This window comes from Fulmarus glacialis, unplaced genomic scaffold (genome assembly GCF_000690835.1).
Source record: "Fulmarus glacialis isolate BGI_N327 unplaced genomic scaffold, ASM69083v1 scaffold12002, whole genome shotgun sequence".
In the NCBI taxonomy this organism is placed as follows: Eukaryota; Metazoa; Chordata; class Aves; order Procellariiformes; family Procellariidae; genus Fulmarus; species Fulmarus glacialis.
Window position 1 is genome coordinate 1 of NW_009198512.1, and position 15,962 is coordinate 15,962.

General features: G+C 38.4%; 1 protein-coding gene across 1 annotated transcript in view; it reads left to right on the plus strand.

Moving 5' to 3' along the window:
* Positions 1-688: 688 nt before the first annotated feature.
* Positions 689-15,962, plus strand: part of LOC104073230 (chitinase domain-containing protein 1-like) — a gene marked incomplete at its 5' end in the record, with an annotated part of 38,089 nt that continues 22,815 nt past the window's right edge. Inside the window, 3 exons of the mRNA XM_009572930.1 lie at positions 689-795; positions 2,236-2,297; positions 11,502-11,594. Coding sequence (XP_009571225.1) covers positions 689-795; positions 2,236-2,297; positions 11,502-11,594 — 262 coding nt within the window. The remainder of the gene's footprint in view (positions 796-2,235; positions 2,298-11,501; positions 11,595-15,962) is intronic.

A 15,962-nucleotide genomic window follows, 5' to 3' on the forward strand; every position in this document is an offset into this window, starting at 1 on the left:
CTTTCCTCTTGCTCAAAATATACAAATCAACTATATTCATATAGTGCTGCACAGATCAGCTGTGAAAACTGTTATACTGGATTTGGAGCCTGGTCAGATTCAGATGATCTTAATTCAGTGTACAAGAGATGAAATTTGGTCCACTCCAGCTATGAAAATGAAGGTTGAGTGCATACTTTGATATTCTTAATTCTTCCATGCCTACTTCATTAAAAGAGGTAGATATAAAAAAAAAAGAATCACGTTTCTTTTCCATCCTTGTCTGAAAGGTCAGATGATCTTAATGCCAGTGAACATCACTGCTAACTCTTTCAGTTGCTTCTTGCATCTCTCTTCAACCATTCCTGAATTAAAACCATCCCAATACACACACAAGGTCAGTAGCAATGTCACCCACCAGATTTAACAAGGACAAAAGCCAGCAGGAACATCTTTTCCTCACCCTGTGTCAGGAAAGGAGCAGCGCAGTTCTTCCAAGCCCCCACCTCATCCCTGTCTGACCTGGGTCTGGGTACTGGAGGACCACCTTTGTGGTTGCCCAGAGTAAAAGAGTAATGATCTTAGTCATGGGATATGTTGTTTAGTGGCATCTCTGCTGGCATCTGCTGTATTCTCGTTCTGCAGAAATACTCCAGTGTAGATAATAAATTCTTAATTTTCACTACTGGTTGTCGACTTTGCTTGACAGTACCTCGAATTTTGTTTGATGGCTGGACTTATCAGGACTTCGAGAGTGTTTTTTCCAGCGAGGATGAGATAGAGGAGCTTTCCAAGAGCATGGTTCTGCTAGCCAAGGTAAAAAGACTTTTTGCTAATGCTTATAAAATAGTGTGAGATGATATTTGATTCCTTTTGTAATGGGTATTTTCTCATTTCCAGTAATTTTATATTATACAAAATAAAATTCTGCTCAAAACAATAATGAGGCAGGATAGTGTGTCCTAGTATGTGTCCAATTCCTGTAAATACGGAGTATAGCAACACTTAAGTGCAGTTAACTACAAGTCTAAAGTGAGACTACATAAGTCTGATCAACATAACCTTGTTAAGTTATTGTTGGCAGCTGCACTGGTGGCTTTTGCCTGCTATAAATTGTGATTGATAAAACCTGTTCCAAACAGCTGACAGACTGAACGTTACTAAGGCAGTAGTGGATGCCTGATAAACTTCTCATGGAGGTTGCCTAGGGAGCAGACTGCTTTCCTTTAAATTTCTATTAAAAAATAAATCTGTTAAGCAGGGGCTAAACTGGTTAGTGGTGTTTTTTGATAGGCAGAAAAAGTGTCATGGTTGCAATGAGTGCTGTTTTCTGTGTTACAGGAGTACATTCAGGCTCAGTGTGCTAGAGCTAATGAGCCACTTTTAATACCAAGAATAACTCACTGGATATCTGTTACGGTACAGTTTTGCTCAGGTCTGATAGACCAGTTTCCTTGAAATGTTAAGAGGCTAGGCAGAGGAGAAGAGGATTTCGTGTAAGGAATGGTTACTGTTTGCTACTGTTTTCTGGGCAGCCCCTTAGCTAATGGCTTTAGAACTATGCATGTGTAGGACTAGACAAGTTGCACCCAAAAGACATTCAGCTTTAGTGGTTGATTCATGACAGCTGGCTTAATTACTGTCATAATAAGTTTTCTCACTTGCTACACTATGTAAAGAAATCTTAATGTGCTCTAGAGGAAGATGGATGTAGAGGTAAACTGAATAGTTTCTTAAGATTTGTAACTGATACATCAATTTTAGGTCCTCAGTAACAGTTAGCTTCTTAAGGAAAGGGTACTCAAGTACAACAGTATCCTTGATCATGCTAAGCAAAAATTATCACAAGTGAGATTAATTGTGGAAGATGTTTGGAATCATGCATATGCCAAGTTAGCATTTACATCTTTAGACTTTTTTCCCAATATACATGTAAATGTGTGTCAAATGATTTGCTTAACAACCATCTTTCATTAATGGTACTGGTTTATCCTGTAAGAGTAGAAGTCATGGATAACTAAGAGATTCTCAACTTTTGCATGTTTGTTAAATAATTCGTGCTTCTCTTTGACTTCTTCATGAAATGCTGCATTAAAGACGAAGCTGGTATAAGAATCTAAAGCATGTTCAATCTGTAATAGTACAAGAAAAACTACAGTAGTTGTGTGCTTTGATACTGTATTATCATCTCTGATACAACCATAATGAATAAGCATGGTGATTAACTGTATATTGTTGTCGATTTCCTTTGTTTAGAATGAAAATTTTGATGGTTTTGTAGTTGAAGTTTGGAGTCAGCTAGGAAATCAAAAGCAAACGTGAGTATAAGTCTCTAGGATGCAATTCCTAAAAATTGGCTCTTTTAAAGCATCTTTTTAGTTTCTCCATGTTGATTTGAATTTGTCACTATAAATAAATACACTTCATTCTAGGACAACTGAAGATTGTTCCACTTAGAATGAAATAGAAGAGTCTACTCGACTCTACATGAGCTCGAAGATTACATAATAATCTTCACAGTGGACCTAGCAGACCACATTAGCCTTTCACACTTGAGTTCTGCAAGATGTTACTGTTGTACAAGGGTGAAGAAGGTACCTCAGTTGTGTGCTTACTCAGATGCTGGCACTGGCCTTTAATATAACATTGATTGGTTTGGGTTACTGTGTGAAGCTTGGAAGTGTGGGATGCTTTCAAGACCACCAAATTTGAGTTGATTAGGAAACCTTCCAAACCTTTATATAGAGATCTTTTAGATTCCCTGAAGCAAATCTAGGGAGAAACTGGTTTCCAGTTCTTGCAAGTACAGTATATTTTAAACTTTGGAGTAGTTGATCTACCTTCTGGTAGCTCCACTATGAAGTTTCAGTGAGTCTGCATTTATTGTAGCTGCTAAAACTAAAGGGCTTATCCATATTAAGCTGTTTCCTGACATATTCTGATCAGTTTTCCTTGAGCAAAAGCCCCTTGGCTGTCTTTACACCTTGGACAGAGTCAAGGTAAGGCAAGCTCCAAACTGCTGCTTCAGGAGGAAAAGGCAGAACGTGTGGTGAAATGAATGATTCAGTGCAGCAATCTGAAGATTTTGTGTTAGTTCCCTCAGGAAATTTAGGCATCCATTCCCTAAAGCACAGTATTCCTACCAGCTCTTTATTGCCTAAAATGTCTGGGGGAAAATAGCTTAAAAGAAAGCTCTGCAGAATGCAGACTTCATTATGGAAGACTTTCACCTTTCAAAAATGGTTACTTAAGGTTATTCTGTTTAGGGCAAATGTTACTGACTGATGGCATATAATAGTTACTTCTGGAACTGAGTGTGCTATTAACAGGAGTCCTACCTTTTTCCTGTAAAATCAACACTTGGGAACAAAGAATTGAAACTGCAGAATCTTTGTAGCCTTGTCAGGGGCTCCACTATTTGCATTGGAACGAATAATCCTTAAGCTAGATGCTCTTGCTCATAATTAGGTAATTTGCCAGGTTGTCCTAAGAGTTGATCTCTATACTGAGCTCTGAACCTATGGCAATGTCTTAATAAGACAACCAATAAGGTGATTTAAGCAATTAGTAACTGCCAGCCAGAAGTTGGGTGTAGTGGTCAGTTTATCTACTGTACTTGCTGTATTTCAGTAAAATTGATGTTTTTCCTATTAGTTAACTTACACAAATGTAAGACAGACTATTACTGTCATTTTAAGACTCACTGAAGACCAGTTTAAGCACACTAGCATCAAAGTGCTGTGTTGCAAATGACACACATGAACAAAGCATAGTTTTTTATTAGCTCCAGAGTGAGTTTACTTGTGGCATGGTAAAAATGTTACTCTTTGCCAGGAGTAATGCTGGTTCAAAATGGCATTGCTTGTCCCATCTTGTGTGATAAGAACTGTTTGCACTAGAGGAGGTACTGCTGTAAGCACCACAAAGCTTTAGTCTTCAGTACCTGAGTGTTATTTAGGTGAAGTGTAGAAGCACTACTTACATATTCTCTGTCTGTTATTGAAAGACAGGAGGGGGAAGTATTTTCCATAACTTCGGAGAAGGAAAGGGTTATTCTCATGGAGTAGAATGGTAATTGCCTCCGTCAGTAATGTTTGATCGTATGTGGCCACCTGTGAACAAGACTAGGATTATCCTAACTAAAAATGTGAAAGATGATGTTTGGCAGAAAAACATGAATAGAAACAAAAGTTATGAACTGCAGATTTTCCTCCTCTTCAAGACCAGTTTTGATTTAAGTACTTAATTGTAAACTCATCTGTAGTTTTTTTTCCTCCCTTTATTGCCACTCCCCTAGAAATGATTAGGGTGTTTAAGTTACAAAATACCTTGTGTTGGGCTTGCCACCTCAGAGACAAGCATTCTGAGTAAGGCTAATGGAGGCAGCAAGCTGAAGCTAGGCTTGTGTGTGGAGTAATAGTTGTTTTGTGAAAACAGAAGCGCATCATTACATTAAAATTTTGTCTCATGATGCTTGTAAGTCATGGGGCCAGTGTCTTTATTTTAAGATTAAGTCAATTTGTCTATCACTTGCTCTAAAACTGGATGGCTTGAATATCCAGTGCCCCGGGGGTTTGCCCTATCAATGTTTTTTGGAGTGCACAGGTGCTTTGAACAGATCTTAAGGGGCAGAATTAAGTGAACTTAGCACCTTGGCAAGCCTGTATTTTTTTTGCACATTAAGTGCTGTTACCTTGGGGTCTGTTAATTTCTTTTTGAATATTCCTGATGAATGGGTAAGCACGGATGGTATTCTTCTTCGCTTGTCCCTGCCAGAAAAGAATTGGAGCAGCCCATGACATCTTTACCCCACAGAGTGGCAGTATTGTAACATGATTCATACCTGATCTTCCTTGTCAGATTGTGTCTTTCAAAAGTGACAAACACCAGTAGTGAAGCACCCTTGGAAGGGTGGGGGGTCAGTTGACAGGTAGGTGTCAACACAGAGATGACTCCTAATCCTTTGGAGATGTGAAGCGTTCATAGAACAGCAATTGTGTATGCTCCATATAAAGCATCTGTATTAACTGTTAGGTACATAGTGTAGGCTTTCCTGATTCAGATCCTCCAAGGTCAAACACCTGAAAGTAGCTTAACCTACTTCTAGGTAAAGCAACAAAAGATCATAATGATCCTCCTGGGAACAGATAGTTTGCCTTCAAATTACTTTCAGAGCTGTCTGACAATACAAGGAGACCTGCCTAGCTAATACAATTTATTTGTATTATTTAGTGTGAACATGTTTTAGTTTAAAAAGAAAATAAAAAATCAGATGTGTTTTTTTCTGAAATACAAGAAATGTCTCACATAAGCAGTTAGCATCAGGTTGTTGAGACTCAACACAGGTGCGTGAAAATATATGGGGATATGCTGCAGCTGCCAGCTTGCCTTATGAAATGACAGAGCGGTGGTGTGGATCTGAGTAAAAAGTATTTCACTTAGAATCATTATGGTTTTCATTTTTCAAAACCTAAAGTAAGTGGATACCTAGCTATTAAATTAATAAATAATAAAATGGCACTCAGTTATTCTAGTGTATCCTTTTGTGTATCTGTGTTGAGGGGAAAGCTGTGGAAATGATTCCTGTTATTTTTTTAGTACTATTCTGGAAAAGAGCCATGATCCTATCTAGTGCACTACCTTAGTGGTGCAGGAACACTTAATATAGCACAGGTTTCTTTATGAGACTTAAAATGCCTAGAGAGTGGGATTTGCTTATGGAACATTTGTGCTTGATATGGTGTTTCAGCTTCAAAATCAGCATCCACTCTCTAAAGACAATGTGCAGTGATACTTTTTAGCGGAGTGCACCAATATTTCTTGAGGCAGGTGAGTCTGCAAAAGAATCTGAAAACCTGCAAATTACTGTCCTAACTCACTAAGAAATTGGGTTATGATTTAAGCACTACTTCATGTATCAGAAAGCTGGATTAATTGCAGCTGAAGCTCTCTTCTCAGTACACTTCAGCTGAGCAAGTGTCCCCATGAAATACCTTTGTTTAGGTACCTTTTTTTAGCTGAACATGAATTTTGGTTGGATTAAAGAGGCATGATGACATCTTCATAACACATGCTCTCGCCATTGTCTTGATGTTGGGGCTTGAAACACTGAATTGCGTAAAGACCTTGTGACAAATTTTCTAAGTATCTCCATATAACAGGGTAACAGTGTTAGCTCCGTGCAAAGCTTCTGTAACCCATAAATCCTGTGACCAGCCTCTTTAAGAACCTGTGAACACTAAGCATTTTTAAAATGAGGCAAATTTAGACACTTCTCTGTCAGCCCTTTGCACGTTTCTAGAAAATCTTGATTTTTTTGGGTACTCACTTCAACATCAGAAACGAATGAAAATTCTTCCTGCAAGGCCTGAGGAGTTATCTAAAAAGAGCCTTCCGTCTCCTGTTTATCCTAGCTGGCATTACAGATGAGGTGAAATGTTGCTAACAAGTTACGTTGCTGGCATCCACTAAGACATGAAATTCTGTGGCTTCAGGCTCACCATGTATCTTCTGTTCTACATCTTAAGCAAAACTAACAATCTGGTTTTGTTTGTTTTCAAGAACAAAAAATTTTCTAATCATTCTGGTTTGGGGTTAGAATTGCTCTGTAATGCTCAGCAGACTAAAGTCTTAAATTATATCAATACTTTGTGCTGCTTTCTTTTGCGTATTCATTTAAATGTTGATTTTACCAACAGTATAAATTTTATATAAGGGAATTATGTGCCTAAATATAGCTGCCTGGTTTCATGTTAGATATCCTAAGCAGCCTGGTCTCTGGCTATTCATGTAGGGTTCTAGATGCCTCGAGTCTTACACAGGAATCCTGTATGCATGCTTTGTATACCTTTGGATGTATAAAATGGCATTAGGTTCTTATATTCAGACGCCGAAATACCACCTGTTCTATCTGAAGAACATGATTTGTGTCCGCACGTGTGCGTGGACCTAAGTTTTAGGGGGTTTATACTGACCAGTTCAGGCTCCTGTAGATGTCTAATAGAGATACTTCGAAGTACCCTCTATAGTACTGGTACCTACTTCTTCCCTGTGATTTCTGGGACTAGAATTACTGATATACAAATCACAGTGAGATCAAATTTAATGTGAGATGAAAGACTGCATCTAACAGATGCTGCCTCCTCTCATGCTGACAATCATTGCACAGTGAAAAAGTTTTCAGCTTCCCATCTTTTATTCTAACACAGGAAATTAGTCTCCTAACAAAAATCTAAATCAGCCAAGATATCCTATGCAGGTGATACCTCAGTTCTAATGTCTTTTGCTGCTTCTTATAGTTTAAACCTGCTTCTTAATTAAATAACTGTCTTTTATCTAAAACTTTCTTGACTGATTTTGCAATAAAATATTCAAAGTTATTCATGCTGTGTCATTTAAGTTTAGAAATGTACATGGCAGAAATACTGAGATAACTGAGCAAGCAAAGGTTCTCCTGCTTATTTAGTTAACAGCTAGACAGGACGATGTCTCTCTTGCTAATCTCACTTGTGGGTTTATTGGGTGTTTTTTTTTGCCAGAGACCTGGGTCATGTTGTGAAAAAGGCATGAATGTACCCGTCAGAATCTCACAGCATACATAAAAGTGCATACATTATTCTGATCAGTCTGGCATTAGCTGACAGATGGCACTGCCATCACACAGAATCAATCTGAAAAACGTGATTTTTTGTCACCACGTGCTGCAGGCACTTGGTATCATGCGGAAGATGACCTTCAGACATCTTATTAATGTTGGTAGGAGTATAGTAGCAAAAAGCTCTTCTGGCAGTTCTATCCTTCATGTTAGTCCCTGAAAAATTAATCTATTAATCAAAGATTTGCCATAATTCACTCCAGTTTCTTGGTATTAACTAGGCAATGAAATGGCACAAAAGCACAATTTCTTCTTGAAGTAGACAGCTTTATTCTGTCCAATTTTCTTGACAAGGCATAAATTTCAGGGAGTACTGGCTACCAACTTGTGCAAAAAAGTGGCTGAAGTTGGAAAGTTGCAGAGTTCTGAAGGGTCATGTAACTGAAGGGAAGGAAATAACAGCCTTATGTGTCTTCTGCAAGACTTTTCAAATACACCTACAGCCCACTGTCCTCCACTGAAGTAAACTGTACTACGAAGTGTCCCAAACACAACAGACTAGCAATGCTGGCAAAAGGGAGTTCTGAAAAAGTAAGCTTCCCTCAAACTTTGGGTGATGGAAATTTGGAGGTCTGCATACTTTATAGGGGGCAAGACACTTTGAAATCGTGAACACTTGGAAAATTGACCTACCAAATGGTAGTGATAATAGAAGACCTAAAACAGTAGGAATGAAGTAGACCTTAATTAGCTCAAGATAGAGTCTTAAAGCTGCCAATGTTTTAGTAGCTACTCTGAAGTTAAATTTGACAATGGTGAAGTCTCTGGTAAATATTTAATGAAGCCTTTTCAGGAAGACTGATTCTATTCCTACTTTCCTGCACCTCATTATAATGTTTAAAATGTCAGTCGCTTTTCTTTCAAAATCACCAGTGGTAATATGGGAGAATATTGTGTTTAAAACTCTGGAAAGCACTGCTGAGACACAGTAAAGTTTTAATTTATAGCACACAATAAATGAGCATTCTGCTATTGCTGTTTGGGCGAGAGGGGAAGAGTGCGTATTTGATTTACATAATCTCTCTTGGCTGACAAATGGAAATGAGCTTAAATTAACTCTTTAACCATTAATCCTGTCTGATTTCCTAGATAGTTTTCAGGGCCCAGAGACCTGGCTTGACAGGTTAGTGGGCAGATGTTAGTCTGAGTTTCTTGAGCAAGAATCTGCAGTTGTCCAGCTACCCCTTTTCTTCCTGACCGCCTCCAAGTTGAAGCAAATTATTTTTTGGCCAGAGCTATACTGCTTGGATTTGGTGGCAGGAGGAGAGGAAGTGGCTGTTTTGATGGAGTCTGGTTTTAGTTAGAGTCCTGTCTGCTAGCTACAAAATAAAGCTAGCAATCCAAACTGCACTCCTGCCCCTTTATCAGGCCACAAATCTCTGTCCTTCATTTACAGTTGTAGGTTGTGGTTCTATGCTGTATGCCTTTCTAGTTTTAAAATGTGACTGCTTTTGTGCAGTCACTGTTTTTGTGGATACATTTTTACTTCTGCTGGCTAACTAGCGTCTGACATTGCTGAGGAAGGGGGAAACCTTGAATTTAATATTCACTTGAATTTTTTTTTCTCTGCATCCAGTTCAAAATAATCCCAACTGCTCTTCTTCTTATGCTTTGCTATCTGGATAGCAAAATTTTAGGAGTTGAAACAAATATGTGGAGATGCAGAGTGGGAGTGAGGGTGTTAGCCTTGTTTCTAAATGAAAAAGAAAAATACGTTATCTTGCTCTGCACTTATGTTAGGTTCTTTTGTCCTATTCTGCCCCTCCTTCTATCCCTTCACCTTCTAAATAATTAAATTTAAAGTCAGCAAATGTTTTGCATGGTGTAGAGGTTTCAAAGTTCCTACAGCTAATAAAGGCAGCCAGGCAGAGAGGAGAGATCCCTGCTGATGAACAGTGTAGAATGATCTCAATGCCAGAGGAATTGATTCTTTGCTCAAATTTATCTTATATGTAGCATCTCTGACATATAATAAAGGGTGCACTCATATTGCAGTTTGGGCATAATTAGTTAAAAAGGTCACTTAGCCATGAGACACAAATCAGTGGGAAAGAAGGCTTAGCTAGTTTTAATACTGATTATAGTTTTTGATAAGATTATGTCATGTGGGAGCCATGATGTTTATGTTGGAGTCAATAAATGCTTGTTCAGTTTAGTGTTGTAATTTTTTAATGCGTTCCTATGGAAAAGGATTCTTCTTTGCTATAATTAATGTATGAATAGCGATACTCTTAATGTGGGATGCCTATGATAAGGAAATGGGAGGGAAAGCTGTTACTTTCCCAGAGCAAGAATAGTAGAAGTACATGGTGCAGACAGACCAAAAGCTGATTCCTGTAATCTCATGTCTCCCCCTGGAAGAGAAATACAGGTGGCAATGTGACAGTTCATTGTCAAGAGCTGTTCAGCACAGCCAGCCCTCAAATTGTAAGCACAAAATACTGATGGTATTGGGAAAGTAATAAAACTTGCTTTGTTTGTTTGCCAGGATTTTGAGAGTAATGGCTTTTGTAGCATCCTTAGGAAGTTTTCATCAGGCATCAAACCATTTCAGGGAAAATGAAAATACTTGGTTACCTTTGGATAGTGTCTACATTGTGCAAGTCAAGCATCATTACTGTGATGGATAATCATGTTGGATGATCAAGGATTTCAGAAAAATATCTCTACGATGATACTGCCTTGAAAGGCATGACAGTACCAAAAGTTGTTTCTGAGAGTTCAGGTCTAATCCAGTTTAAGTGTAGCAAACAACTTGGATGATTGCTTATGTATATCCTGCCTTTCCTGCTTTAGTACTTTTAGCCTACTGGAGTGGGTCTTGAAGATGCTTTCTACTTGGTTCAGGTTTAAGCATAGTTCTGAACTGATCTAGAATTCTGTACTAATATCATCTGACTGCCTTTGTGGATCCACGATGCCAGTGGGTAAATGTGAAAGTTGACTTTGTTCTGAAAAATCCAGTGACTTAAGGAAGGCACACAGAAGGGCCATATTTATAGTGCAAATTGAAGGTAATATTGGACTTCTCTTAAGATAACAATAGCCATTAAACTTTTTTACTTCTGCAGTCTGTCTCTGAATAATTTTTCTATTAACATCACCCTTCAAATCAGGAAAACTAAAAATGGTTTACATGAGAATTTTGGAGTTTATTTTCCTATTGAAATGTTTAGAATATGGATATGAAAATCAGCTTTTGTGAAAGTCTTTAAATGATGCATATGGAAGGTGATACCTCCAGATATGACATTGTCAAACATTTATTTTGTAGCTGTACAGTAATGTATTGAGAAACAAAAGGATTATTTATACAGAAAAAAACAGCAGCAGAAATGCTTCTAAATACAGGCCTCAAAAATATCCGTTGAAGATTGCGTATCTTGCTGTGAAAGCATCTCTACAAATTCTCAGCCCTCATGTGTAGTAATACAGTGGCAACTTGAATCTGTTCAACAGCTGCTTGTTTCAGAACAATGTTTGGTTCTTCTGTTGATCTAATTCTTTTTACTGAATATGACCTCAAGAGGTGAGCTGCTCTGATAAGATATGCTGGTTTTACATGCTAACAATGCATAATTAGATTAAAATAAAACTAGGAAACATTTTAGCCCCAAGGTGATCACCAGTTCCAATAAAACTAAGACTGTCTCCAGGAGTTCAGTGTTCTTAGTCCTGGAAGAGGGTAAACCTCTGACCAGTCTTCCTAATTTTTTTTTCTGCTATGGTCATTCACTACAAACTGTGTTTGGCTTTCTTGCCAGCTGCATCTTTTCAATTATTTCTACTGTTACTTGTTAACTTGTTCTTGCCAACGTATAGCACCAGTTTTACTGGCTTTCCCTCTAACAATATATTTATATTTCAGGGAGTTGATTCACTTGCTCATTCATCTTTCTGAAGCTCTGCATGAAGCACAACTTAAACTCATACTGGTCATCCCTCCTGCAGTTGCAGCAGGGTGAGTATTCCTATTTAGATGGCAGGTTCCAGATGAGAAATACTTTCTTGTCTGATATACAATAAATTCAAAGCTTTGTTTGTAGCTATGCAGCTTAAATGAATAAGAAGTTATTTGAGTTTGATTGGTAGTCCTGTCTTCATGCGTGTTGCACTGAATAGTCTTAGTAACCATTTGCATTGATATACACCTCATAACTTCTGGTGTCAAAATAACTTGCAGAGGGGCCTCCTATTGTGGTGTTAACCCAAAATGTCTGGTAAGAACTTCTAGGAGAACAAGAGCAGAAACAGTTGTGGAACTTAATGACTTGTTGCCAAGGAGTGAAAAGGGTGTCATAAAGGTAGCATATAAAAGAACTTTCTGAGCCTCTAGGCACAATCTCAGCTATGATAGATAATAGTTATTCTTTAAGTAAGAAAAACAGAGCTACAGCATGGAATTATAGCTATAATAGGGCTGTGGGGTTTTTAGATTATTTATTTTGACTTGATAGTTCATAAGTACAGAAAATTAGTAAGAGGATAATGTTTAGAATTGTTAATAATTCTATTTATTTGTGCAGTGATTTGAATCTGATGGATGTACCAGTTTGTATGCTCTTCTGGCTCAACAGCAGTAAGCAGTTCTTATCTTTCAGTGTTTATAGCAGAGAGATATTTACTTCCTAAGATTGTATTTGTTGAAAAAACAAAATCCATGTGGAAAATGAGAATGTAATTTCATTATATGTAGAAGGAATTTGAATCTTCTTTAAGTTTTTACATTTTTAGGAAAAGATTCTACATTGTCTTTAAGTGATGTATAGTAAAACTGAAAAAAAATCACAGTTTTACTATATCTCTAGTCTTTTTCTGGAAAGAAAATGGCACTCCAGTATTTCGGTATGTCAGGGAGATTGTGTCTAGTCCTTCAGGGTTTTGTATGATCAATCAGTGATTACATCCATGTGAGAGTGAGCAGATAAAACTGAAGACAAGGGTGGAAGGTGATTCAGAATGCCAGCAGAGTGATGTGACTTCATTATCGTCATTTCAAATTGAAATGTGGGCTATGCCAATGCTATACAGCTTTATTAGCAAGAGTTTTGCCAGTATCCATCTGCCATTTGGTAACATTTGCTCACATTTGGATGCCCTTCCAGATCAAAAGATGCATGGTGTTCTTGCATTGTGAGCATAAGCTATCTGTTGTGCTACCTTGTGGAAAAGTGTTTATGGTATGCAATACTGCTACAAGGATATACAAGGAATACATCATGCCTTTCAGAGAACTGTGGTAATAAGGGTTATCTTATCCCAAACACTACCAGGTTCTGAATCTCTGTATTCCACTCTCCTCTTTCCTTGCTTCTCAAAGGTAATGAGTGTCCCTGTTACACTGTGGATAGGCCTAATGTTAAAGTTATGTATATGTCATGGGTGATGGCCTTTTACTGTCAGAGTGAGGAGCTCCAAATCCCCATTAGTTGTTTTTAAAAGGTTTGGTGGGGGCTCTTGTCATATGGGACTGCAGAATAATGAAGCATAACCTGTTGTAGAGGATTACATACACGAAAAAGTCTTCATAAAGTAATTGAGTATGTTGCAGTGGGTTATGCTAACTGCAGAATAGGTGACAGATGGGACACGCGTGCTAATCCTATGTTGTGCTTATTCCTTATCTCTGAATTTTACCTAAAGGAATAGCTACCTCCTCCTGGTTATGCAGATATTTTTGGCTTACTGGGCTTGACTTGCTGATAATGGTAACTGCGGAAGGCTCGTAATATTTGCATAGTCAGCAATGCAAGATTTTTTTTTTTCCAAGTTTCCTTTTTCCTTCAAGCTGTTCAGCAACCTTATGCCGGCACATGAAAATTCAATGATGTAACTCAATCTTAAATAGAGAGCCATTATTAGGTGTTTTTCAGATGAGAGTTAGTAGACAGCTAAAGAAAAATATTACAATGTCTTACTTTTCTCACCTTGGGCTGTATAACAGTATGGACAGGCTCACAGCCACTACAGTTTATGACAATTTAACAGCACAGTTTCAGGATGGTGTTGTACAACCTCCTAAATTTCTTGTAGGCTGTCACAATCTTTCAGTGTACATTCATTCTCAAGGTGCCAAAAAGGCTGAGAAAATGGAGTGCCTGAGCAGGCTTATAAATGTCTCTTCTGCGGCTGGACTTTTCTCTGCAATGTTTTCAAGTTTTTGTTGAGTTTTGTGGGGAGGTCTGATAGCACGAGGGGGAAACAAAGCATTTCTGCTTACAGATATCGGTGCAGACCTTAAATGCTGCCTGCTGAAAAGATTCAGGGACCCTGTAGTAGGTGACTAAAAAGTTGTCTATGTGCTGAGATCAGTTAGCGTCTGCACTATAACTGTGATGTCACCTCTTCTGTAGGTTAGTGATGTAACCCCATCCAAACCAGTTCCTCAATATGGGATATGTACTTTCTACCATCTTAAGACTGTAAGCCCAGAATAATAACTACCTCTAATTTTGTTCTTCAGTAGCTGCATGAAATCTGATTGCAGTTTATTTTCTGTAAAACTATGTACTTCAGGATGGTTTTTGTTGCTTTATGTTTTCCTCTATTGCATGGTATAACCATTTTATATCCTCAAAATGAAGTAGCTAGTTTAGTGCAAAAATCCCTTTGCTTCCATGTGTGGCTGGCCACCAAATTTTGATAGGCAGAGAGGGAGAAGCAATGTCCTGAAGACTATAGCAAAAGCAAACAAAATAAATTCCATGTAAATTGGTAGACAGTCCTGTAAAATAATACCTGTGCAGAGCCCTTTTCTTTAGGGACTGAAGGGCTCTGACAGCCTAGCTGCATTTTGAGGAGATTCCTTCCTATCACTCAAGCCCCTCTGTTTCTACCTCAGTTCTGGTTTTTTTTGCATCATGTTTTGTGAGACACTGTATTCGTAGAACAGTATTAGTTTCTAGTGCCTTATGGCATTAAGAGAGTAGATCCAAGTCTCAGGACAACGCTAGGCTTGTGCTGTTGTTTCTTTTTCTCTGGACATGGTGTGGCTTCTTCCCTTTTCCTCCCTGTGCTCTGTATTTTCCATGGTCTTCCCATGTCAGAATACACACCTGTAATCCTGAGGCAGTTTGGCACGCCTGCTACACTCCAAATCTTGTAATGCGCAAAAAGGAATGCATTATATAAATGGGGTCAAGAATTTATTGTTCGTCCACTTAATGTTTTAATGGTCTGATAGTCCAAGTTATCTAGTTAATACAGAAAAGCCTCATTAACTTTACAGCTGGAATTATGCAGAGCCTTCACACTTTCTACCCCTTTCCTATGGTGGTATGCTCACCCTTCCACTGTTCCTGTGGGTCCTGAGGTTGACACTCAGTATTCCTTGAGCAGAAAGTTGAGTCATCAGCATGGTGAGGTCTTTCTCAGGAGCAATCTGATATTCATGCTGGAAGTTTCTTCTTTGTCAGCCTTGGGTTTCACTTGGGGCTATTTCACATGTTCTCTTATCACAATCTGCTTCCTCTTCATTGGCTCTCAGCTGAAGTTTGAAGTTTGTGCAAACTCCTCAGGTCAGTCAGACCTTTTCCGTATGTGGTATTCCCAGAGCTGGAGGCAGTAGTCACTTGACCACCACACAATTATTTGAAAGAAAGTTCAGGCCATAAGATGCAGAAGATTTTAAAAAGGGGGAAGCTTTTAATCAACACTGTTTCTCAGGATGAGGCATCACGTGTGTTGGAAGTAACCAGATCTGGAGGGCGGGTATGTTGTTCCCTACTGTCATGGATGTCTTTGTGTGGCTGTTGAGAGCCTTTTTTGTGACTGGTAATACTTGAGTCTTAGGAAGCCAGCTTTCTCTGTCAAGAGAAGGTTGAGAGTCATTCAGATTTGCTTCAGAATATAAATGCTTAGGAGCTTCTTCTGAAGCATGGGTGGCTTTGCTGGTAAAACTTTCTACTGTAGGGAAGGTTCCAGGAACTGAACCATGCTTTTGGCTATTGTCCTCTGAAATGCTAGCATGGCTCCCAGTAAACCAAAGTGTTATATGCCTTATTGTATTAACTCATTGCGCCACAGAGCAATAACTGCAATACTTCTTTGAAAATAAAGACATGGGAACTAAGTCCTTAAAAATCTGTTCCTGGCTCATGAGATAACCTTTGCAACATTCACAGACCATTAATACTCTCATTTCTTGCAGATTTCTCTGGAAAATTGTGAGCTGGTATGCCTTTGCGTCACATGGATGTTCAATGGTGATAACAAATACTTTGAGATTCTTGTGCTTTGGTTAAGTCAAAAGTAATGAGGAATTTCTATGTCTTCTCTCCTGTCTGTCATTTATTCCAGTCTTTCATCCTGCCCTCTTATGATCTACATT